This window comes from Microcaecilia unicolor, chromosome 6 (assembly GCF_901765095.1).
Source record: "Microcaecilia unicolor chromosome 6, aMicUni1.1, whole genome shotgun sequence".
In the NCBI taxonomy this organism is placed as follows: domain Eukaryota; kingdom Metazoa; phylum Chordata; class Amphibia; order Gymnophiona; family Siphonopidae; genus Microcaecilia; species Microcaecilia unicolor.
Genome location: NC_044036.1, coordinates 295,704,022 through 295,730,053, shown reverse-complemented (window position 1 = coordinate 295,730,053; position 26,032 = coordinate 295,704,022). Strand labels below are relative to the sequence as shown.

Sequence of the window (26,032 nt, the reverse complement as noted above, 5' to 3'; positions counted from 1 at the left end):
ATTGTATAAGTTTGCCAACAGAGAGGTTCATTAATAATTAGGCAGGTAAGCTTGGGGAATACCACCTATTACTGCTCAGAGAGAACAAAAGGAAATGGATGTATTGGGAGTTCCTTCAAGTGACCAGAATTAACCTCTTTTGGAGACAGGATGAAAAACTCAATGGTCCATTGATCTGACTAATATTGTATTTCTTTTATTGTCTTGTATCCTGTTCTACTGTGCAGAAAAGGCGCTGTGTAGGGTCTGTGCTATCTTGGTCTTAGAGCTCGGTGTTCTTTTGTATTGCATAGTGAAGGTGTGCAGGTTTGGTGCTGCATCTCTCCTGTTGTACTTTGCAGAAAAGGTGGTGTACAGGGTCTGTGCTGTCTCAGCCTTTGAAACTTAGTTTCTGCACTGTGCAGAGTCCCTTTTCCATCCTTCTGTAGCAGGTGTAGTTGAATTTTAGGTTAGGCATTGACTGTCTTATGCTTTATTATACAGAAGCCTGACAGTGATGGCCACAGGAACATCTCAGATGAAAGCAGGTGAGTAAAAACCGTGATCTGGGTTTCTTGAGTTTTAATCCAGAGGGCATTCCAGTATAATTTATAACCATAATACTTTAAAATTGTGTATGTAGCTACCTCTAGGGTAAAATTAGATTGATATTGGGAAAATTCTGGGTTGTGACTGGTATATAGTAGCACTGCTTGAAAGCTGGATGAGGAGCCTCATTTCTCAGTCCTACTAGACACCTAAAGCCAAACATTTAATTGGTGCTGCTGACCTTCTCTGGAGTTTACCAGTTTCTTTGTGGTAACAATCGGTGTAAAAGTGCAGACTAGATGGAATATTCAAGGATGGGGCATTTTGTACAAGTTATCCTCTTAAAATCTAGTGCACCAGTGAAGTGCTTCTCCTAAGATAATGGCCCTGTAACTAAGAGACAGTGGCTTTGCTTTCCCCAAACAGCAAGTACTTGTTAGTTTTCTTCTCTTGATTTTTGACCTGCAAGTGTATATTCCACATGCTGATGTTGGCTTCCAGTTTGTGGTGGATTCAGAATACTATTTTGTAGCTTAATGCTTGACAATAGGACAGATTTGGTTTATGTGATGGGTCTTTGGTCTTTTTATGTAGCACCATGCCCTCTACATCCATTATTAAGTGTTAAGATTTCTGTGGGTAGAGGCAGCAGATTCACTCTTGACATTTTTTCTCTATGTTCTCCATGTAATCTCCCCTCTTTCATGCACACATTTGTGGCTTTCTTTTTCTCTCCACCCCCACCACATCACATATTCATTGCTGTGCCCCATCCCCTTCCCCTCTGCTGGCAGGAGAAAAGCAGCCATTCTTGCCTGCATCTTCTGCCAGCTTCAGTTTAAAATATGAGCATACAGGAAACTGGCTGAGGAGGGTGCAGATGCGTGTGAAAGTTGTTAGAGGTGAGGGCCATGCTGGGTGGGGAGGAGGGGTTAGAGAGGATCATATTAGAAGGCCTTAATTATTTTATTTATTTATTTATTGGGAATTATTAACCATCATTATGAAAAGATTCACCCATTGTTACATGCTGATGTGATGTTGAAGCATGGGGCTGAGAGCAGTCACTCTGTTTGCCCTACTTTGGTTGAAGAGACTGGGATTCTGTGTTTTGTTTGAGGTAATTCTTCAAATGATCTACTTTTAAACACATGCTGTTTTGCCTTGTACTCTTTTTGTAGGTCTCTTTCTTCAACAGAAAGCCTGCGCCAGCTTTCCGAGCAGCTGAATGGCTTGGTGTCTCAGGTGATTATTGTGCTTCCTGGCATAAGTCCTAGCAGAGCTGCTTGGGAAGCACATTTTACATGGACTTCTGATTGCTGTTTGTACCTTATTGGAAGGCGTAATAACTAGCAAGGTTACTCCTAGTGGAGTTCTGTGCAGTGAAGAATTTTTACCTTCTCCTGCAGAATTTGGGAAGATGAGAAAGAAAGCAGTGCAAAAGAAGCTGCTGGCTTCCTCAACTCACAACCTACTCTCTCTTGTCTTTACCACCTTTAGCAAGACATAGCTGCCTATTTAATTCCTTGGCCCCATGTGATTGTCATGAAATTTCGAACGCCCATGCTGTTATCACAAGACTGAGAACCATGCATGGTGGCTGATGAGAAAACTGCGCTGGGGCTGGCAGCATGAGACTGGAGAAGATGAAACTGGGGACTAGCTTGGAGGAGCTAGGAATTATGTCTGGTATTAGAGACTGGTGAAGGCTGGTTAGTGGAAGAGGTGGATAGTGGTGAGAACTGGCAGTGAGGGGTGGGGAAGGAAGCGAATGTAAAGTGGCAGAGGATCTGAGAAAGGGAGGAGTGAGAGTAGTGGGGGAGAGGAACTTTTGGGGGTAGATTTGGTGAGGAGAATGCATAGAAGGAGACAAACTTGAGGGAAGGGAGTCCAGAATTGGGATGGGGGGGGCGCATTTTATTGCCTTATGGCTAGGGCTTCTAACTTAGAAATTCATGGAGCATGAGATGAGCTGAGATCTTTCAATTGCTAGTGTTGGTAGCATAAACATTTTGCATATGGTTATACAAATGCTCATACTCTGTCCAGCATGAGCTTGCCACTCTCCATGTCTTTTACTTGAACTTTCAACCTATTTCCTACTACTGCCCTTTATATTGGTCTCAGATTCTGTTAAACTATTCTTGTTTTCCACTGGTAGGCCATTTAGGCCTTTCACTGTTTTCTATCATTCTTATAAAGACCAAATTTAAATTCGACACCTAGGTCACCTTTCATATGTTATTACCAAATTTTTTATTCCTTAGTGTCATCAACAGATCAGTCCAGGAAGAGAGGGTTATGCCTGTCTGCTAGCAGGTGGAGATAGAGAACACAGAATTGAGCTCTGCCATAAGAGGCACTATGCAGCTGCTCCAGTTTTGTATTCTCTATCTCCAGCATGTGGATGGTGAATTCCTGTGCAGCTTCTGAACTGATCTGAAGACACATGGCTAACAAAACTGTGATTTGATAGGAAATTTAAAATGAGATGCCTTTTGACAGAGCCAGTAGGGTTGCTTTGACCTCTAGTTATTTTGGATTGCCAGGTCTTGAGAAACACTACATACTTTTTTCGAAAGTTCTTTACCTGCTGTATCCCCTGCCAGCTTGATTGAGCTTTTCAAGTGATTGAAGGGGATGAGCCTTTTTAGGACAGTGTTTGAGGGCTCAACAGAGCACTGTAATTTGAAGTTGACTGGTTTAAACTCACTCTGGGTGCCAAAAAAGGGAGCGGGGTGGTCAGAGCACTGGTCTTGACATCCAGAGGTGCCCGGTTCAAATCCCACTGCTGCTCCTTGTGATCTTGGGCAAGTCACTTAACCCTCCGTTGCCTCAGGTATAACCTTGGATTGTGAGCCCTCCAGGGACAGAGAAATACCCAGTATACCTGAATGTAACTCACCTTGAGCTACTACTGCAAAGGTGTGAGTAAAATACAAATAAAATAAATATGAGACATCTCCGTTTGGTCAGTGTTTTCCACTGCTAGCTCCAGTTGAAGTTATCTGGGTCCCTTCTGGCTGAGCAAATTAATAAGCTTTTTAGAAAAATGCAGAAAGCATTTTTGTTTCTACAGCAGGACTTTGGGGTTGTATGCTTTGAAAGAATTTTTTTAAAATAATTTTATATATTTACAAAGGGGCCCTTTTACTATCTGTGCTAAACAGTGGCTAGTGATATCAGTAAGGCCACTTTTAATGTGGTTGTAAAATGGCCGCATTTCTCATTTTCTCAATTAATGGCAACACGCTAATTTCCCCATTAGCGTGGAAGCACTTACCGACACCTATTTTCTAGTCAGTAAGGGCTCCTATTCTAATTGGTTGGCGTGTGCCGATGTAGCTGTGCTAACCAATTAGTGCACACCTACTCTCCAAGGGAAATGCATGCTGATCCAAAAACTGCCACTTGCGCCTGAGCACGCTTTTTAACCTGTTAGTGCTTACTGCAGCTTAGTAAAAGGGCACCAAAGAAAAGCTTAAATCTGGATAAATTCAAGAAAAACCCAAAGCAAACAATACAATGTATTGCCACTAGTCCATGTCATGAGAAGAGGATAATAATAATAAAAAAAAATAGAAATTGCTTATTTCTAAAGGATTTGGTCAGATTGTCCAGAGAAGAGCATCCAAAAATGGTATAGGTCCTTAAGGACCTAAATATGTGAATGTAATGAGGAGAGAGAGATGGGGATATAAGAAGACAGTTAAATTCCAGAAAGCTGTTATGTCTAAGATTAAATCTTTTTCAATGAAAAGGAAGTTGTAGAACTAGGGGCCCTGATATGAAACTCCAAGGGAGATGACTTTGGAGCAACATTCGGAAAAGGATTTTTCACAGGAATAGTGCAGATTGCCTGGAATGCCCTTCTAAAATAGGTGTTTGAAGTCTTTTTACTGTTTTAGGGCCCTGTTTACTAAGGCGCATTAGTGTTTTTAATGCACCTACAATTAGCATGCATGTTAACTGTGTAGGCGCCTATAAGGATATTGTAGGCACGTACACTGTTAATGCACTTTAAAAATGCTAATGCACCTATAACGCGGCTTAGTAAATAGGGCCCTTAGTTTCTAACTTTTTTGTTGAATGTTTTTATTATAGAGAAATAGAGCATGTGTTTTATTGTGTGCCATTAATATTGTTTATGGTTAGTTTTGGAACTTGGATGTAGGTACTTTTATTTAAAAAACAAAAAACCTACCCCTGTATTTTACAGAGCAAAAAAGGAAAAGAGTTTGCTAAAATTTACTTGGAATTTGATCTGGTTCAGTGGATTTTCAGTGTGCCTGAAACACTTGGTGGAAGATAAGGTCTGAAAGGGCCCAAAGAGTCTGGACATGCGTGAAAAGTTAGTACTGTCTGATGCTTGGAGAGTTTCTTGGACACTGCAGCCAGAAGCCCCTTTACGGTGCAGTATTACAGTACCCAAAACGTTATGTAATCTGCATCTTTGAGAACGTTTTCTGTATTGTAATTTTTTTTTTAAATAGACCTTGATTGTATTGAATTTTTTGACAAAGTATGCAAGATTTTATAATTTTGGCACATAATTCTTCCGGTAGTAATTGCAACTCTTGCTGTTCTGCTCTTGCTGTTGGTTGTACTCGTTAGCACATTACATTTACTTTTAGCCATGCAGATAAGATTTGATAGGGATTTTTGTTGTATAAGATTTTTTTTTTCTTTTTCTCTTAGTCTTCATCATATGTGAATGGGGAAAATGCTGTATCATGCACCAGCACAAAGGAACTGGAAGTGAGTTCATTCACTTAAAGACCTGTCTCTGCTTGCCTGATCACTCCACCTTCATTCCCTTCTTCTGTTTTATCTTTCATGGGGCCTGCCTCTCCCTTCTTTACTGTCACAAAATTTGTATCTGTCCATTGTAAGATCTCTCTTCCTCTAGAATTCTTTGGGTCTGCCTCTTTCCATCCCTCTTTCTCCCCTCTCCTCTTTCACTTACTGTTTTTTCTCCCTCTTCCTTTTGCCAGATATGTCTTGGATTTTTTTAGTGTCTGTTCCTTCCAATCTCACTAGAGCCTTTTCACCTGCTTTCCCTCCCATTCATGTTGGAGATCTCTTTCCGCTTCCTCTTGTCAGACCTGTGTTTGGTATCATAGAACAGGGATGTAAAAATATTTTGAAAACTTAATCAGCAATCAACATTTTTAAGAGTCAAGAAAAACTTTTTTTATTGGTTTTAGAATTACTTTTGACTATTTTTGCTTCCTTTTAGCTTGTGGTATATTTGTTTGTACTTTATTCTGTGACTTTCTTTGTTTTTTTAATCCCCTCCCTTCAGCCTCTTCTCTTTGGTGTGGCCTGACAGCAAGGAACTGCCTCTGATTATAGTAGTGATGCCTAAGCAGTGTGGCAGGGAGCTGCCTCAGGGCATGATGACTGGCACCTAAGATATTTCTTACACCAGTTTAGTAAAGTCTTACATTATCTTTCTTCTCTGCACTAGTGTAGCCCTATGTTCTAGGACTTAATTCGGTGTATTGAGGTTCTGCTTCTTATTCCTGCAGTGCCCAAATGGTTGCCCTAAATGGTTAGCTGGTATCACCAGATCAGTGTTTCTAGACTGCTCTATAAAGTTTGCAGACTTTCATTTCATGATACAGATTTTCTCTTTGTTCCATAGACTCGTTACCAGGAGCTGGCAGGGGCACTTGATTCCAGCAATCTCACAAATACACAGTTTAGTGCACAGATAGAGGAACTGGTAAGATTTCAATCTATTTATCATGTAGTTTGCTTATTACACCCCTTGTTCCTGCTTGGTGGTTTCCTGCTTCTCTCATTTTTTTGACATTCATTGCCCTCATATTTTGATGCTTGCTGTTTCTTCTCTTGTTTGGTGTTCGTTGCTGCGCCCTTTCTCTCCCCTCACCCCCAAGCTGTTTAGAGTTGTGCTGTTTGTGCATTTTGTAATTGCTGTGGTATCAGACAAGCTGTTGTATTGGATGTCGTCACTAAGGGGGCATTCTATAACTGGGTGCCACGCATACAGAGCACTAATTCTATAATAGTATCTAGGCGCCCAGATTCCGTTATAGAATACTAACGTAAGCGGGCATCTGCATACCGACTTATGCTATGTCACTAGCAGGGGTAAGTGGGCATGGGTAGATGCGGCACTTTAGCGTGTAGCTTACAGTATTTTGTAAGTTACATGTGTAAGTGGTGGACATGCGCATGCATCTCTCCCTTGTATTTACATACTAGGCAAGTTGCATGCTAAAGTTAGAGAATATTGCTTAACACCCAGCTAGCACTTAAGTGCACATAACTGTAAAGTCATATGCATAAATGCTAGAATTCTATAACTTATGCACCATTTGGTACATAAATGTAGGCACCAAGTTATACTGCCCTGCAATGGCAAAAGGAAATAAGTCCATTCTGGCTGATTTGTGGGGGAAATGGGGGGAAAAACATGTTTTGCTTGGTTTCTCTGCAGTGAGCCTTTTGCCTCTGAAATATGGGGGATCCTGAAGGAGCTATGCAGAAGTCAAGTATGCATTATGATGGAACTTACTTCCTAGATAACAGATGTGACACTTTAATTTTGAGCATAAGTGGACTTACTTCCTTCTGCCATCGCAGGGCAGTATAGAACGAGGGGGTAAGTGTCTCCTCAGGCAAGTTATGCTGGGTTCAGGGATCCACACTATCATTTATTTTGGTGATTTTAGTTTTACCTAATTGGAACCCTTTACCCTTGAAAATAAAAAAAACCTCAACAGTTTAAAATTGCAGGTGCTTGGTCATGATTTCATTTTCTTTTGTAATTGGACTGCAGCTTTTTTTGTCCTGTGTATGGGCTGGTCATGCTTTACTTAAGGAAGGTTGGAAGTTTTTCCATGAGTTATAATGTATGACTGTTTCTCCTGGGCCTTGCAGATTAGCTGCAGTCTCAATTAAAGCTGTTCCTGTCCTAGAAAGAAGTCCTTAACACCTATTGGAGGCTCCAGGTATATCATAGGAAGGAGACAAAAACTGGCAGCCTAAAATCTTTGGGAACAGAGAGACTCTTCTCTGTTCCAGATCAACCCCTCCCCTTCTCTTCCCTGCAGACTACCAGGAAGGAAGGAACTAGAGCAGAGCATTCTTGCTGCACTGGAGTCTGAAAGGCAGTGATGGAACTATGTTCCAGGTCATTCCCCAGCGATTTTGATAATTAAGGTTCACTGTGATCATTGGGGGGGGGGGGGGGGTGCATTGTTCAAGAGGTGCGTTTTTCCCCCTAGTGTTTCTCTGCTTTTATCATTTCATTGTTATTTGGTTAAGATTGATTTTGCTATTCTGCTCCTTTTCCTTGTGAGTTTTGTTCAGTGTTGATTTATTCTGGGGTTTTTTTAGGCTGACTTTATAATTTTTTGTTTAAACCACCTTGATGCATAATTTTTTACATGAATGGCGGTATATTACAGTTTGCAAATAATTAAATTATACCCTGAGGAATCTTAACTTCTGTTTTACCCTGCTTGGTGATGAGTGTTTGTTTCCTAGAATTTCAACTTGTTTGCAAATGTTTCATAGGAATAAACATTTGTTATTGCCTCCTGTTCCTAAAGAAACACAGTGTTTGTTAGAGTATAGCAAGGATCTTTGCTGATTTCCTTAGTGTAGCTCATGACTAATATCCTTGATTCCTTCTACAGAAGCAGCAGAATCAGGAGATGGTGAATCAGTTCGAGAAGGTAAAACCCTAGAGTGGTGGCACTTCAGCTTCAAGCAGAGTATGAAGGCAATAGTTTAGGAAGCGATGTTATAGCAGTCGCTGAGGTTGTGACTATAGTACTGTGTAGCTTTATAACATTTCAGAGAAATTAACATTTTTGGTTCACTGTGTCCAGGTATAATGGTAAGAGGATGGATTGAAGTGCACTGCAGAGACATAGACACATAGAAAATGATGACAAAGACCATAAAGGCAATTCTGTAATTAGAATACTATAAGTTATGCACTTGGCGCACTTAGGTGCGCCCATTTACGCCTATCATTGACCTGATATAAATGGTAGCACCTAAATTTAGGTGTGTTGTTTGGGTTTGCACTAGAATTTTATAACAGCATCTTGGCACACAGAAGCAGTTATAAATTTGGTGCTCAGCGCATGGTATCAGTATGCCTAACCAGATGCACCAAGTTTTAAAATTGCCACTATATGACTTCTGAACTCTGCCCATGCACACCAACTACTAAGTTCTACCAACATTTCCTCTTCTTCAGGGATCTTCTGTGCTTTTCCCATACCACCTTGAATTCAGATACCGCCCATCTCCACCACCTCTGCTGGGAGTGGAATGAGTGTGAAACTTTCACTGTCACCTCATTTACTACTTCTCCACCCATGTTTTGTTACAAAGTTGAAAGCCTGTGCTTCAGCCACATACAGAGAAGGGTGGAGTGAAACTATAAAATAACTATGTAAACAAAACAGGAGGGGTATAGGAAGAGAGAGCAAAACTTTTCAACCTTTTTTGAAAGGACAAAAGGTAAGAAAACCATCTCAATTCCTTATGAAGGACCCACATAACTAAAAGCCTTTCACCTCCTAAATTCTTTATGAACAGTAGTGACCACCAATAAATTAGATTGAGAAGATCTTAAATTACATGTTGGAACATAAATCCTAATCATACTCCAAGTATAATGGTTTCTGCAAATAAAACACTTTATGATTCAACAATTTTTTATTAATGACAAATATCACACAGCAAAATGCACATAATAAAGACAAAATTACACAAGTCATCAAAATGGAAACAATTTTAACCTCCCCACCCCCACACATCACCCACCCACTACCCTTAATGAAAATGAAAACAACTGTAGGTAAACAAAGGAGAAAAGAAAAGGGGAGTAAAAACAGTGTCTGGCGTGCCTGTGCTGTTATAGCACCCCAGAAAATCTTTAAAGAATATGTCCCAGAAGTCTATCCACAGCCTTGAAGAAAAAAAAAAGGGTGAAACCACGGTGTGCGCTGCACAAGCACCCCCCCTCCTTTTTTTGGGAGAGACACAAAAAAATATCAGTCTGAAAGCAAGCCAAACAGGCAAAAATATTAAAAGGAATTAAGAATCAAACTCTGAGCTCTATGAGACAGAGACTAAAGATATACGTCCCAGGTAGCCAAAACCAGTTTTTTGCATTTAAGGGATATTATGCATGCTGCCATTCAAGGAGCATCAAAGCATGAAAGCGATTTTTCCAGAGCCACAAAGAAGGGGTTTCATCATTGATCCACACTCCCAAAAAACTCACTTACCCAGCACTCCTGCCTTCCGGAGCAAAAGAGTATGGGAACGATTGACAAGATGAAAAACTTCATACTTATTCAGAAGCATCCCCGCCAGAGCAAACGGAAGAGAGCGTCTGAACAAAGCCGCCATGTAATGCAAAAGGGCTCTCCAGAAAAGCTGAACTTTAGAACAATTCCAAAATGCATGAAAAAAAGAATTATTCCCTTGATTAAATTTTTTTACAAATAGGGGTGTCTGGCCTGCCTTAAACACTCGCTCTTGTGTGAAATATGCACGATACAACAATTGGAAGTGGCATTCCCGGCATTCAGCACTAATAGAAATCTCTGGAATTCATCTAACCAACCTACCCAGATCCAGAGAATCCTGGACGGCCCCAAATCCTGGCACCACCGAGTCTGAAGCTCGGCATGACTTTTGACTGGAGAAAGCATTTGCAAGACCTGATGAAGAGGAGATCCAACAAAGCACCATCTTGAAATGGTTCAAAAAAACTCCAACAATTTAGCCTGTAAAGGGGAAGCCAACCCTGCCATATCCAAAGTATGAACATAATGGCATAATTGCCCATAAGCAAAGAAATCTCTGGGTTCCACCACTCTTCTAGCGAGGAAGTTCTCCCAACAAACCATCATACCGTCTGTGTCCAAAATGTGCCGCAAATATAGTACATCCCATGCTTCCCAACGATGGAAACTAGCATTATCAACTCCATCTGATCAGATACACAAAGATTGCCCCCCCACCCCCAACAGCTAGACAAAATCCTGACAATCATCCTGCAAAGAGTGTAGTAAAACACTCCTATGCAGATACAAGGGCAAGGATTGCAATGAACTGTGCAAAAGAGAAGAAATATGCCTCGGATTATAATAAGCAAACTCGTAGCTCTGAGGGGTATAAGTCTGTTCCTCAAGGAACCAATCTCCCAGATGTCTAAGCAAACAAGCCAAACCATATTTCTTCAAATCCGGAAGGCCGAGACCCCCAATACTTCCAGGAAGCTTGCAAACAGGTGAAAGGTGTTTTCGGTTTCTTACTGTTCCAACAAAATTTAGATACCAGCTTCTGTAGGGCAAGTAAGTTGCTCTTCAACAACTTAAGAGGCAACAATTTAGGATATAGAGCCATTTAGGAAATAAAACCATGTTAAAAAGATGAATCCTACCATGAACAGAAATGGGGAGAGATATCCATCTATTCAAGCGTTCCCTTATATAGTCTAGAAGAAAGGATATAAATGTAATAAATAAATAAGAAACATTAACATTGTGAAGCAGGGATGTTTTATAAGGCAACTGAATACCCAGCGAGAAGAGGAGATCTGCGAAGGCGAAAAAAACTTGAATTCATGAGTACCAATCTGTGTCCCCTTGATGTCCGGGTTATTTAAAGTCTCTTAAATAAGAGGGTCCAAAGATAAGACAAACAATAAGGGGATATCCCTGATGTGTTTCTCTCTAAATATGAAAGGACTCTGATTTTACACCATTCACCCACAGTACCGCCGTAAGTGACGCATAAAGAGCCTACACAGCATCCAAGAAAAAACCCTCAATGCCATACTTCTGCAAAACAGCAAATAAAAAGTTCCAACTCACTTGGTCAAACACCTTCTCTGCATCAAAACTGACCAACAGAGATGGCATTGCCAACCTCTTCACCTGTTGTATCGAGGCAAGAAGCATCCTCATATTTTTGATAATTGTATGACCCCATACAAATCTCACTTGTAAATCCGCCACCAAGGGTGGGAACACTTGTGCCAGGTGGATTGCCAAGATTTTTGCAAACAGCTTGGCATCCACATTCAGAAGAGAAATTGGGCGGAACGAAGTGGTCTTAGTGGGGTCCGTCCCACATTTCAAAAGCACTACTATCTGAGCGAGACGCAAGGACTCTAATTCGCCATTCACCACAAATTATGTAACAAAGATTGCAAAATGGATACAATCGAGGAATTCAGAATATTATAAAATTCCACCCAGAGTCCATCTGGTCCTGGGGCTTCATATAAAGAACATTGCTTGAATTGCTAAAACAACCTCATCTGTTGTAATCGGGGCATTAAGTTTATCCTGGGAACTAGAGGAAAGTGAAGGCAAAGTCAAATTCTCCAGGTAAACGTCGCTTTCCGGATCTCCAGAGGGATAAAGATGTTGATAATAAATGCAATGGTCAGGTTCAGGGGTATGCAAAACACCGTCGCTATCTCTTGATTTGTATGTACAAGCTACCCACCCCCTTTCTCCACTTGCGATATGATTCAGGACCCTTTTGACTGTCTTATAAGGGTGCCAGAAGCAGCCCATGTTTATTTACATGTAGGTAAAGCTGATATTTGAAGTATTCCATAGATTTACCAGTGTGCACATGTACAAGCTCATTGAGGGTGGCCTGGGCTGCCATCAGGGGAACTCCGCTGTTGAGGGGTGGGGTGACCACCATAAAGAACATGCAATGCTGTGACTTGACGCTAAAGCTGCAAAATTTCCCTGCCACGGGCTTTCTTCTTAAAACTAGTATAAGCTAAGATAGCACCCCAGAGCACTGCCTTAGCAGCTTCCCAGTAAAGCACAGGATTATCTCTGTGAGCAGCATTATGGAACTGATAATTCAGACCACTGATGCAATAGGTAGTCTGGATCTCCCGGAATAGAGCTGAATAGAAAAACCACCACTGATGTATCCCCTCCTGAGAGATAACAATGTTCAGGGAACACCATATCGAAGTGTGGTCAGAGATGCCATAGGGGCCAATACCTGTGTCTCACACCTGAGAAAAAAGTGCGCTGGATAATAATTCTAGATCGGGAGGCATTGGTGCTAGATGAGTGGGTATAATCCCTGTCCCAAGGACGCAATGTATGCTAAATATCCAAAAGATCAGAGTAAAGGAATGCCTGTAAAAGAATTAAAACTTTCTTGTCTCAAGCCTGAGGTTCTACCTAGGGTAGGATCCAAAAAAAAACGCACTAGGTGTGGGAGTACCACACAGAGTGTGGAGGTGCACTTAATCCCCACGAAACAAAGTAAGGGGTGGGGGTGGGGGAGATAGTAGGCTCTTTTCAAACAATGGAGAAGATGTATGTTTGTAAATAAAAAGTAATGTTTATTACATCAACCCACACTAGATCAGCATCCAGCAAAGTCAAGTGAAAAAAAAAAAAAAAGAAGAAACAGTGTGTTCTACAAATTGGCAATGGGAACCACCGCAAACCTCAATGCACCAGCTGGAACCACCGATCAGTAGAATGAGCTATTGTGTTGATGTCTGTGGAGTTGGTAACTGGTGCAGAAAGGTCTTAGCTACCTCCATTGTGTCAAAAATATTGGGGTTTGCCTTCGGTGAATACCTTCAACTGAGCTGGGTAGAGTAGAGCAAACTGGATAAGTCTTTTATGAAGGTCTGCACAAATTGGAACGTAGGCTCGTCGCATGGTAGACACCTGGGCAGAAAAAATCCTGGAAGCAGAGGATCTGTTTATTCTCATAAGTCAGAGGGCCATGTGATTAGCTCTCAAAATCTCAGTCTAATGCACATAATTAAGGAGTTTAAGGATGACCACCCGAGGACTGCCCTCTGGGGACCCAAGCAATGAGCCCTCTCAGTTCGCAGCGGCCCAGCTGCAGACTGTAGATGCAAAGAATCAACCAACCAGGTTTCCAAGAATGTTCTAAGTTCTGCATCGCTAATCATTTTGGACAAGCCAACCAAGCACAGATTCCTTCTGCGGGATGTGTTCTCAATGTCATCTACCATATCTTCCAGCGCCCGCAGCTGAGACTGAAGCATGGTGTAAGTTGGTGAATTCGATCCTCCAGATCATAGATGCGCTGATTCTGAGCAGAAAATTCTCTCAGGGCTTCCAGCTAACCATCCATTACATCAAGTTTGTCATGCACAATTTGTAATTTTTTATTGAGAGAGGAATCAAAGGCTTGGTGGACCTCTACCACAATCTCCACCACCCACACAGAATACACAGATGATGGTCCAGTCTGCTCGCTATCCTCCATCTTGGCTTCACTCGTGCATGGCTTCTCTGGTACTCACTTCTGAGATCTGAAAGCCATACTCGCTGTCTGCTCACATTCCAACCACTCTGCACAGGAATCAGTTGCGATGAGAAAATATTGCAGTCTCTGATGGTCGGAATGAAAATTAGCAGTCTGGGGAAGGAAGGTAAGAATTGGAATCTGGGAGCTCCTCTCACCCGTGCCAGCACGCGCTTTCTAGCACGGCATCATCTGACCCCCTAATAACCCTGAAAATAAAACACTTTAAATCGTGGGTGTCAAACTGCAGTCCTGGAGAGCTGTAAACCAGTCAGGTTTTTAGGTTATCCTTAATGAGTATACATGGGAGATATTTGTTTGCATTGCCTACGTTGTACTGTGTGCAGATCATCCACATTCATTAGGGATATCTAGAAAATCAGGCTGATTTGTTACCTTCTAGGATTGTATTTTGACATTCCTGCTTTAAATAAAATGACAAGTAACTTAAATAAACATCGTTCCTTAATCAATAGCCAGTGAAGATGGCTTAACAATGAATGTGCAGTCTCCCAATGGCTAAAAGCCTTGCAGCTGCATTCAGAGTTGACTGAAGCCTACGAAGGTATTTAACAGTCAACCCTACATACAACACATAATCCAAAGTATTCAGTAGTAAGGCCTGTATCACGGAAATGCAATACATGTTACATTAGTACATAATTTGTTCATGCTGTTTACCTATAACCAATCCCAGTACTCTAATCAAATCCATTCCTACCAAATCGGTAGGGTCACTTGCAGGGGAAGAAGGGCTTGACTCTAACAACAAGTAGACCTAAAAAAAATGTATAACTAGTTCATTTATTTTCAACCATCCTGGAATATCTCTCAAACCTAAATTGGTTTTTGTCTTGGTGCTTGTCTCTTCAAGAGAATAGAAATCAAGCTTATGCATGTGGTTATCTGTTATGTTTTAGACCCTTCTTATAAATAGGAACCACATGAAGCTTGTGGGTAAGGTATCTGAGGATCTTCACAATGAGTGTGTACTAGAAGATATTTTAACGTTTTTGAAAAGTGTTAAATAAACCTGCGGATAAGGGTAAATAGTTCAATAAAGTGTATCTGGATTTCCAGAAAGCATGTGATAATCTCTCATAAAAGACTGCTCAGGTCATTCAAAAGTTATGCATTATGATACAGTATTCTACTGTGGGTTGGAAGGATAAGAAGCATTTGGACTAAATGATCAGTTTTCCCAAATGAGAGAGGTGACTAATGGAGTATTCCAGAGAGCTGTGCTGTTAACATTTAGAAAATTGATCCGGAAAAGGGAGCAACATGCATGGTTGTTAAAACACTAGGGGACTGCAGACTAGGAAACTGAGCATATTCTGTCTGTCTGTCTTCCTCAGTTTACTTAACATATAAACACAAAACAAGCACATAAGACAACATAAATATTAAAAGTAGTCCCCAAGAATAAATCAACACATTATTCCAAAAATCAGACTTCTATTGCCTCATTCATAAATAGAAAATTCTGTAACTTTTTTCAGATTCTCTACCAACCTAACATTCACAGGATGGGCATTCCATAACATTGTACCTATCACTGAGAACATCCAAGAAAGCAAGCAAACTTTGCCCACCTCCCTAAATGAGGCATCTTGAGCAGGTCCAACAAGAGTACTCTCTCCATCTTACCACCCTAAAAACCAAACATCTGAGAGCCAGTGCAAAGTCTGAAATAGCAGAAGGCTAGGGGTCTACTGAGTAAAGGCAAAGACTATCCTCGCTGCCAAATTATGAACCATTTAAAGCCCAAGTTGCAGTAATCTTTATTTTGAACTGCACCGCTGGGCAAAGATGCTTAACAAGGTGCAATTTCCATAGCAACTCTCCAGACTAGTCCAGATAGGAGTGCATAAGACATCAATCAGCAGATGGAGACTGAGACCTGACTTGTGAGTGAACCTATAACTTTCCTGAGCAGTCCCCAGACAAACAATTTTTCTCAGTCTCCAGCAAATGCTGGATAAGGTAAACTGGGAGTAGTCAGAAAAACAAAGAAAATATTAAGAATTATTTGAAAAGGAACTGTGAAGATTTCTTAAAACATGGAATAAAATTATCCTCTGTGTATTTTGCTTTGATGAGCAAGAAACCACATGAGATTGTTATGATGCACCAGCAGTGATCACATTGACACACAATTTTATTTTAAACAGGAAAAGAAGGACTTTGAACAGAGATTTGCCAGGGAGCAAGGGGCATTGAGGGAACAGTTGCAGGTGGGCAAACAGCTGTCTCTTTTGCATGTTGCTTGGCCATGGAGTCAAATGAACTGTTTGGTTTTCCTCTTTTTTTTTTTTTTTAATTAATTTCTGTTTCTTTAAGCAGCTGACTTGTTGCCCTTCTTAAATACCTTCTCTTTATTCTTAACCCTAGCTGATTTATTCCATTAAATTGAGGTCCTTCTGCTTTGTTTTAAGGTTCATATCCAGACAATTGGTATCTTGGTTTCAGAGAAATCAGAGATACAAACGGCTTTGTCTCATACCCAGCAGGCAGCTCGTCAGAAAGCAGGTAGTGTGCTTTGCATCTCACTTCCCTCAACCCATTTGCAGGTCTTCTGCTATCAGTAATTAGAGTAGATAAAGTGAGGTTATTTACCCGTAACAGAAGTTCTCCGTGGACAGCAAGATAAGTCAGCCACACACTGGTGGCATCATCTGACAGTGCCATAAATGGTTTAGCGCTCCTGTAGCTCAGAAGAATCTAGAAAGGCCTTTAAGTGCATGTTCTGCCACCCTCACAACAGTGCCCATCCGTTTCCACTCCACTGTGTTCTCCAGTTGTAGACAGGACTATCCAGAGGGGAGATGGATCTGTTTGTATGGCAGGATTGAACTTAACTTTATCTTACTTCTGGAGTCTCAGAGCTAGCAACCTTTCAAGCAGTTAATTGGCTGAGATGCCCTTGGTATGCAGACTTAATTTGACTGCTAGCAGGCATGATCCTTCTCCTCTTGAGGGGTTGGAGTTAGCTAAGGCACGGCCCAATCATCATGAAAGATCCTGATCCCCTTTTGGCTTATGGCTTGGCCCTTGAGAGGTGGCATTTGAGATGCAGGAGCTATCCAGTAGTGGTAGTGGAGACCCTGTTGAAAGCTCGTAAGCCCTCTACCTCCCAGGTGTATGTCAGGGTTTGGAGTTATGGTGTGCCAGAGAGACTATCTTGCCTTGGAGGGCTGAGTTATCTGCATGTCTGCCTTTCCTATAAGAGGGGTTTGATCAGGGCTTGGCCTTCAACTTTCTAAAGGTTCAGATGACTGATCTCACATGGTTTCAGGGCTTGGTAGTGAGTAAGTCCTTGGTGGCCCTGCTGGATTTGGTCTGCTTTTTGTGGAGAAGGGGGGTCAAGCATCCCTCTCTGTTGGTTCGGGCAATGTTGCTTCAGTGGGACTTTAATTTGGTCTTGAGCACCTTGGTAGGTCCTCAATTTTGGGCTAAGTGACTTGCCCAGAGTTACAAGGAGCTACAGTGGGAATTGCACCCGGTTCTCGGGTCACTGCTCTAACCATTAGGCTAAGAGCAAGAGGATATGTCCATCCTGCCGGATAGATAGAACACACTGAAGAGGAACGGAATGGGCACTGTGATGTGAGGCTTTCTGAGTTCTAGGGCCTCGATGCTGAGAAGCAAACGCGGGTGCTAGAGGCCATTAGTGCTGGACTAGCGCCTGCGTTTGCTGGCGCACTATGCTCAGAGACCCCTACTGCAAGAAATAACGAGCTCTCCCCAGATCTGCGCAAATAGCATGCTAATGTAATCAAAAAGATTTAAATGAGGTCATTTTCTAGTCCCTACAATGCACAGAGAGCAGCACCCTTTTTGCAGAAAACCTAATGCCAGCTCAGAGCTGGCGTTAGGGTTTTTGAAGAGAGGATTCACGCTTGGGTTTGCAGAGGAGAAGAAAGTGGGTGAGGGCGAGGGTTGTCCCATACAGTTCTTGTGCTTCCGCCTGTTGAAAGGGGAAAGCATGGAGGCAGTTGCTGTTTTAAATGAAAACCCGCCCAACTATCTAGCTGCATGTGGAAGATAAAAAACTGACAGCTCAGCTCAAACAGCACTCAGTCTCCTGCCCCCGTTCCCACAGATCCATGGCAGAACAGTACATGCATCCAGCAGTGAAACCCTATGACGGTTTTCCATCGCCTTACCTCTTCTAAACTAACTCCAGCCACGTCTTACCTCTTCTAAACAACTCCAACTGCATATTTCTAGAAGCTCTGTGGCTGCACTGCCTCTCTTCCCCCCATTTGACTGGGCTTGAGGATATCTCTTTTGTGCATGCCCCAGACACATTCCTCCCACTTAACTTCCTAATGCTAACAGCGCACATATCATTTGCATACCATTAGCATCGAGCATTAGGAAGTTATTCTTGGGTGCTGTTGTGGTGGTGAACAGTATCGGAGTTTTGAGCATCTGCCTCTAGAAGAGCTAATCCGTTGTTGGAACTGTCATGTCATCAGTGTGTGACTGACTCGTTCTATTTGTTCATGGAAAAACTCGAGCAGCTCATATTGGGTTTGGGGAATTATGTGCCCTCTTCCTTTTAGATCAATATAGTTTCTGCAGCAATGTACAGTGTTCCCAAATTGGCTCTCCTCCTCCTTCCAAACACCTCTGTTTCTCTTTCTAAATATCAGGAGAAGCTGAAGATCTTGCCAGTCGACTACAGACCTCACGGCAAAGGGTAGCAGAGCTGGAAAGGACCCTGTCTTCCATCTCTACACAGCAGAAGCACTTTGAAAAGGTAAGTTTTTCACTGCATGATCTCTTTTCCCAGAGACCCCACAATCACCACTTCTGTTTTCACATGTATGAAAATAAATATATAATTTTGGTTTCTATATGTACTGCTCTGGTGTATGTTGCTGTCTGGCAGTTGTTGTATTCTGTGATGTCTGTATATCTCTGTACAGAGACAAGGGCTTGAATTCAAATGTTTTGTGCTTTTTTACATTTTTTTTATAGCAAAACAAACAATTGGAAAAGGACCGTGATAGTCTGAAACTTGACCTGTACAAACAAATGTAAGTTGTTTTGTCTGCATATTAGTGATAATAAAAATTTCTAACACATAAGCAACCATACCTGTGAGCACTGTCCCTTGTAAGATTCATGGGGACCTCTGACACTTTTTCCTACCACATGTACTATTTCATGGTTGTAACTGTAGGGCATTTGCAAGAGCTACTGGACCTGTGAAGTTCAAACCACAGAGTGACAGGGGTATCCTAGTGGTTAGTGCAGCGGACTTTGATCCTGGGGAACTGGGTTTGAATCCCACTGCAGCTCCTTATGACTCTGGGCAAGTTGCTTAACTCGCCATTGCCCCAGGTACAAATAAGTACCTGTATATACTATGTAAACCGCTTCAAATGTAGTTGCAGAAACCACAGAAAGGCAGTATATCAAGTCCCATTTTCCTTTCCCCTCTTAGGGAAAGATGTTGATCATCTTCTGCATGCTTTGGGAGGAATATTGCCTCAGAGCATTTGGGTTTTGCCTACCCTAAGATTAGCTGGGGAGGGATTAATGAAGCTTTTCTGGAGCACGTGATGGTGTTAAAATTCACTGTGTAGACACCAATACTTCTGTGTAGACACAGTGTAAGGTGAAGGAATTAGGAATAGACCTGCCTTGCTGGTAGCACAGGAAGATAGATCAGTGATTACACATGGATTGGATTTTTTTTAGATTCATTTAATTGCCTTTTCCAAATCCAGGCTTCAGGTGAATTAAAAATTGAGGTACAGGAGGTAGCTCCCTGTCCAAGGGGGCTTACAATCTGAGACTCATTAAGTACATTAACATATCATGAGCTTTATACTGCAGTCTCACTGTCATGTAATACCTAAGCGCTACCCCTTGCACCCACTTGGGGGTTAACCCTGTGGCCACCTGGAGAGTCCTACCCAGCACTGCCCAGGCTTATCTGCGCACATGCACCTACACTGGCTGGGTTCTGCTTGCCTCTGGGTGAGTCTCCTATCCACAAGTTATCTTCCCAGTGGTTTCTAGGTACACTGGGTCCACAATCCAAGGGGTCCCACAGTTCCTAGAAAACAGACTGAGAGCACTGTCAGGATTCTTAGTCCAGGACAACAGAGCTAACAAACTGGTAGGTTTATTATATAAAAAAAAGTGTAACTGAACGGTAAAGGTTTTAGACAGCAAACAGTAACAGGTAAAATAAGAAGGTTTGAGTAGTAAAGTTAACTAAACACTCGTTTACTACCTAAGTAGTACCTGGGGATATCAGGAAGAATAACTGCTCATAGGATTTGAACAGGATCTCGTTGCAGAGGTGTACCCCCTTCATACTCCCACTCTGAGGCTGGAGAATTCCAGCACCTTCTGGGCTAGATCTTGTGCTTCAGGACCAATCGGTACAGAGCATTAGCCTAAGGGTGTTTGACTAATGGCTTTACAGGTTACTCTTCCCCTCAGGGGTTTTCATCTTTTCTTTGGGAAAGGTAAGCTAAAAGTGCTATAGTGCAAAGGACAGACACCACCTGCTGGCCAAACGGAAAATAACATGAAAGGGAAACGGTGTCATAAGGCAACGTTACAAATCACAAGCATGAAAATCCCGTTTTGCCACAGTCACTCCACAGTAATTGAGCGTAAGCTGCAGCAAGATCTGAACCGCATGTAAGCAGCACCTAAATAAATCAGTTATACTGCTGAGTGTTTATTGCAGACTGCATTTGCCACTGTTTTCAAATTGTTCATAATTGTATTTTGATTATTGTTGCAATGTAATTGTGATTCCTTACTGTCCATCAGAACCAATGGATTATACCTGTCAGCCAACAGATGGAGAAAAAGAACAATGACTTGTGAGCCTGACCCTATAAAGAGCACCCACAGATGGTGATAGTCACTATGTACAGCTGGTTTAGGTAGTGTTACTTCTGGGCCCAGCTGTGGAGAGCTGGTTTCCCATCTTAGTTAGGACATCAGGAGGAATTTCAGTCCTGCCATAGCAGACCAGCACACTTGGAAGATACCTGGAGGAGTCAAAGTCCCTCACCCACTCCTATCTCTCCCTTCTCATTGCCTGGCCTTCTCCAGAAGCCTTTCAGGGGATATTTTCCTTGTGATCCCTTCCTGCCAAACAAAATGTAAGGAAAAGAAGTTCAGTAGTTGTAAGTAGTGACCTGTCTTAAGGTTGGACCGGTAGGACTGAACTTCTGTAGGCCTCTCTTGAGTTGGTTGGGCAGGCAGTGTGAGCAGCATAAAAGAAAATATGAAGAAGCCAAAAGGGGATACTTTTTTTTTTTTAATGCTATTCAACTTGTTCCTTAGTCCTCTTGCTACCCTTATTCAGTCCTCGGGCATTTCGGCCTATTTCTATGCAGATGATATTCTTTTGATATTTCCAGTCTATCTGACATCTTCCCCATTGATTTGCTCCTATTCAGATTTGTTTAGACTATTGCGAAATGGTTAACAGATCATTGGTTGGTGCTCAGTGTAGATAAAATGGTCACAGGTCACTTGATGCCATGCTGTAGAGCAGACACAGGTGGGACAAGCCCAGACCCCAAAACTCGCCCTCCAAAGTGCATATTTCTGGAGCCAACATTGAGAACTTGAGTGTTTTGTTCTTAGATATTCTCTTCCACAACAAAGTCCATAATGAGTGTTTGAACCTATGGCTGCAAGGACACCACGGCAGGAGAAGGAGAAGCCACATCAAAGTGATTCAAAGATGGCAGACGGAGGCAATGCTGGCCTATCAACAATAAGCTTCACATAGGTTGCTGAATAGTCACAGAAGTTGAAGCAAGCTATTGACGCGTCCCTAGACAAACAACTGTAACAAGTTACTGACAAACTTGATGTTGTGGTTGGGAGACTGGAATAGTTAAAAAGGAGAATTTTCGGCACAATGCCAGTGCGTGTCTGATTTGGAGGATCATGTACATCAGCTCTCCACATCAGATCAGACCTCCAGGCCAAGCTTCAGGCGATGGAAGACAAGGTGGACAATATTGAAAATCAATTGCGAAGGGGAAATTTAAGCCTGGTTGGTCTGCCTGAAAAAAATTACTGATGTGGAGCTACAGACGTTTTTGGAATCCTGGTTGATCACCGCTTTGCAGCTGCAGTCTGAGGCAGGTACCCTCCGTTTTGAACGGGCCCATCAGCTAGGCCCTAGAAAACCAACAAGATGCCCGTCCCTGAGTGGTCATTTAAAAGTACTTAACTATGCACATAAAGCTGAAAACCTGCAGGCCATTTGTGCTAAGGGACCTCATGTATGAGAACAAGTGCTATGTTTCCAGGATTTCTCTTCCAGAGTTTCCACCATGCGGAGAGCCTATGCCTCTATATGTGCAGAGCTATACAGGCGCCATATTCTGTTTGCTGTCCTGTATCCGGCCCACCTTGTAGTGTTTATAGAAGGCAAGCCACAATTCTTCGATTCACCAGAAAAAGCCATGGTTTTTCTTCAAGGTTGAGCATCATCAAGCCTCAACTTAATCCCTGGCTGAAAAACTTTACTGGAAGTGGCCATTTGTCTCCATGAGCCATAGACTTCTGAGTATTGACTATGATAAATTATGTGCACTGTCTAGTGCTGTGCTTCAATATTTGTTGAGAGAGGTTTTTAATTTGAGGGTTATGTTATTGCAGTTAATTGAGCTAGCAATACTTGGCTTTAGGACATTTTTGTTATCTTATGCAAAGGGCTGTGTGATCTCTGATTCTGATTCTGATTGTGGAGGGAAGGTAGGGGGGAAAAGGACGCCACATATAGGCAAAGTGCAGTTCTGCGATTTTCTACTTATGATATCATACTATTACAACATGACTTTTTTTGTTGCACAGGGGAGTTTTCTTTTTATTATCATTATGGGTGACTGCTTTCTGTCTCTGTGTGGTTCTCCAACACTGTATGCATGGCTCATGGTAGGCCTGTTTTTCAAGGGCTGCTCACTGCATACTTTCTGTGGAACAATCCTTTTCGGAGTTCCAATGTTTGGCTAACAGATATGTTGCTTCTACCTTGTTTTCTTTCCATAGAATTTTGGGGGTTGGGGTATCTGGGGTGGGGGAGAATTCCCACACTGACCTACGTCCATTTACAGACATTGTATAATAAGGGTGGTTGAAAGGAAACGGATAAGGGTAAGGGGAATAAGTTATCCTGTAATATGGGATGGGTTCTTGCAGTGAATTCTCTTTTTTGGCTAGGTATAGTGTTTTGGTGTGTGTTCATTTTTTTTTTGTTGTTGGATTCTATGTTGTGTCTGTGAGGCATGTTTGGCTTGGGACAAGGATATTAAGTTGTTTCTGATATTCTGTTTGATCGGGAGGCTGCTGGCTGGTACAGTCTCATGACTCATAAGATTTAATTGGTCTTCTAGATATCTTTTATCATATACTGTGATATTAGTTAAATTGGTTTCCTGGACTGTTAATGGGGTGTATACTCTCCCATTAAGAGACAATAAATTTTACAGATTCTGAATAGTCGGAAAGCAGATTTAGTATTTTTGCAGGAGACACATTTGTCAACAGTAGAACACTTGAAGTTCCAGTGGTGGTGGGTTGGAGAAATACTACGGTACTATGTAAGCCATATTGAGCCTGCAAATAGGTGGGAAAATGTGGCATACAAATGTAACAAATAAATAAATAAAGTCCTGTACAGTCTATCCAGTCTGCCAAACAAGATAAACTCATTTTATATGGTATGTGATACTTTATTATGTATACCTGAGTTTAATTGAATCCAAAAACTGTATCTGATTTCAAGAAAGCATGGGATAAGCATGTGCGATCCTTTAGGGAGAGGAAGGGATAGTGAATGGTGCGGATGGGCCCTTATCTGCCATTATGCTTCTACGTTTATATCTTTACAATGCTGCCTTTCTTGTTTTACTATAAAAATGCACACCACAAGGAGCAGTGTAGAGACTTGAAAACTTGGCAGATGCTACTGGGTCTACAAACCACACATCACTACAGATTGGCAGTTTCTGGCGGCCCCGAAAGCAGAGAGCAACAGCAGCTCCTCGGAGCTAATCATCAGACCCTGACTGTTCAAAATTCAAAGAAACCACATCACATTGACATATGAAAAAAAAAAAAAAGCAGTCACACAGAATTCTGCTTCTCACCATGGCTTGGTTTTAGTGTTTTATTATTTTTGAGTGGTGTGGCTCCGTATTGGTAGAGACTCCGGCTTTGAACCGTAAAAGATGGACTCTTGATCCCCTTTTGAAAGGGTTTGGATGCTGTGGTACACCAGACTTGGAAAGACCCTAATGGCAGATTTCTTTTTGTTAAAATATCTATAAATAAAAGACTTTTTCTACTCTGTATTTTATATGGCCCCAACATGTATGATAAAACCTGGTGAAGACAATAATTCAGAGGGTACTTGGGTTGTCTTATATACCCGTTGTTATGGGGGGGGGGGGGGGTATTTTAATATGGTACATGATCCAGCTCTAGATAGATCCCAGGGCTCTTCGCGAGACACTGGTACTCCTACTAAAGGTATACCCTTGCTTTGTTCCCATCTAGATCTTTTATATGTTTGGAGAACATTACTCCCTCTGGAACAGGACTATACGCATTTGTCTAGAGCTCGTAGGTCACAGTCTAGAATAGATTATTGGCTTTTTTCTGCAGTGCTTTTTTCTTCTATACTTGATGCAAGAATAGGATCATATAACATGTCTGACCATGCCTCAGTATGGTGTTCTCTTGATCTTGGAGTGTCTGGAGATAAAACCTATCGTTGGAGACTTTCTCCACATCTTTACTGGGACTCTGAACTACAAGAAAACATATTGCACAAATGGGCGGATTACCAGTTCAGTAATACTAGTCAAGTGCACATGCCTGTACTTTTTTTGGAGGCCGCTAAGGCAGTGCTTTGAGGGGAGACTCTGCGGAGGGCTAGGGATCGAGAGATTTTGAGATTAGAGAAACGACTAGTCCAAGCAAGTATTTGATATTGCATTCACCCAATCCCACCACAAAGAACTCACTGTTGGCACTTCAGGCTTTTCTAAATGAACTTCTTCATGAGAGAGCAGTGAAATCCTTGCAGATTTATAGGTTTCAGCTACACCTTCATGGTAATCCAGGAAACTTTTGGCCAAGCTAGTTACACAGTCTGGAGGGTCTCAAACTATTACCCAGGTAGATAAAAGAGATGGCGTACTGGTCAGAACATATCAATAAATAGCAGCTGTTTTTCAGCAATACTATCAACACTTTTACAACTGGCCTCTGGAGGCGGATTTGGAGGGAGAAATATATTTAGATAGTTTAGATCTACAACAGCTTGCTAAGGTTTCCAGGGATAAACAGTGCCCCTATATAACTAAAAAGGAGGTATCCTTGGCCATTCAGCAAAGTGCCTTATATAAAGCGCTGGGACCAGACAGATTTCAAGCAGAATTTTATAAAATTCTGTGTCCCTCGATTGTTCCTACATTACCATCTTTATTTACGCAATTTGTGATAGATGGTGGCCTACCACGCTCGCTGGAATTGGCACAGATTGTTTTGCTTTTGAAGCTGGGTAAAAAATCCAGGTCAACCCTCTTCTTACAGACCTATTTCTCTTTTAAATGTGGAGACTAAATTATTTGCAAAGGTTTGGCACAAGCGATCCCTTCTCTGATAGCTGATCCTCAAGTGGGGTTTGTTCGAGGCCGCACTATAATGCAAAACGTGCGTTAAGATCCTTATCTCACTGGAACAAGTAGAACAAACACATATGCCTTCCCTGTTACTCAGTTTTGATGCAGAGAAAGCTTTTGATCGTGTGGCTTGGGGATTTTTATTTGCTATTCTGTTTAGATATGGCATTGGGGGTTTTTTTTTCTGGATGATATCCAAGCGCTCTATACATCCCCTCAAGCACTGATTCGGGTAAATGGTGTCTCTTACCTTTTGAGATATACAGAGGTATGCATCAGGATTGTCCTCTATCCCCCTTATTGATTGCTCTATCTTTAGACACTGTGATTCGGGAGATTATAAATAATCCGGACATTAAAGGAGTCCGAATAGGCTCACACAGATTTAAGCTTTCTGCGTTCGCAGATGATTTATTAGTGCACATTGTAGAGCCCCTTGTGTCTTTATTGGCCCTGTTGGAGAGCTTTGTAGAGTA

At 41.8% G+C, this 26,032-nt stretch overlaps 1 protein-coding gene across 2 annotated transcripts in view; it reads left to right on the top strand.

The window, feature by feature from the left end:
• The window catches only part of GOLGA2 (golgin A2), a 107,097-nt gene that overhangs the window by 28,899 nt on the left and 52,166 nt on the right, over positions 1-26,032 (top strand). For both annotated transcript variants that reach the window (XM_030207936.1, XM_030207935.1), the window contains 9 exons: positions 484-527; positions 1,710-1,773; positions 5,227-5,286; positions 6,176-6,256; positions 8,199-8,237; positions 16,038-16,100; positions 16,302-16,395; positions 18,525-18,631; positions 18,853-18,911. In XM_030207936.1, coding sequence (XP_030063796.1) covers positions 484-527; positions 1,710-1,773; positions 5,227-5,286; positions 6,176-6,256; positions 8,199-8,237; positions 16,038-16,100; positions 16,302-16,395; positions 18,525-18,631; positions 18,853-18,911 — 611 coding nt within the window. The remainder of the gene's footprint in view (positions 1-483; positions 528-1,709; positions 1,774-5,226; positions 5,287-6,175; positions 6,257-8,198; positions 8,238-16,037; positions 16,101-16,301; positions 16,396-18,524; positions 18,632-18,852; positions 18,912-26,032) is intronic.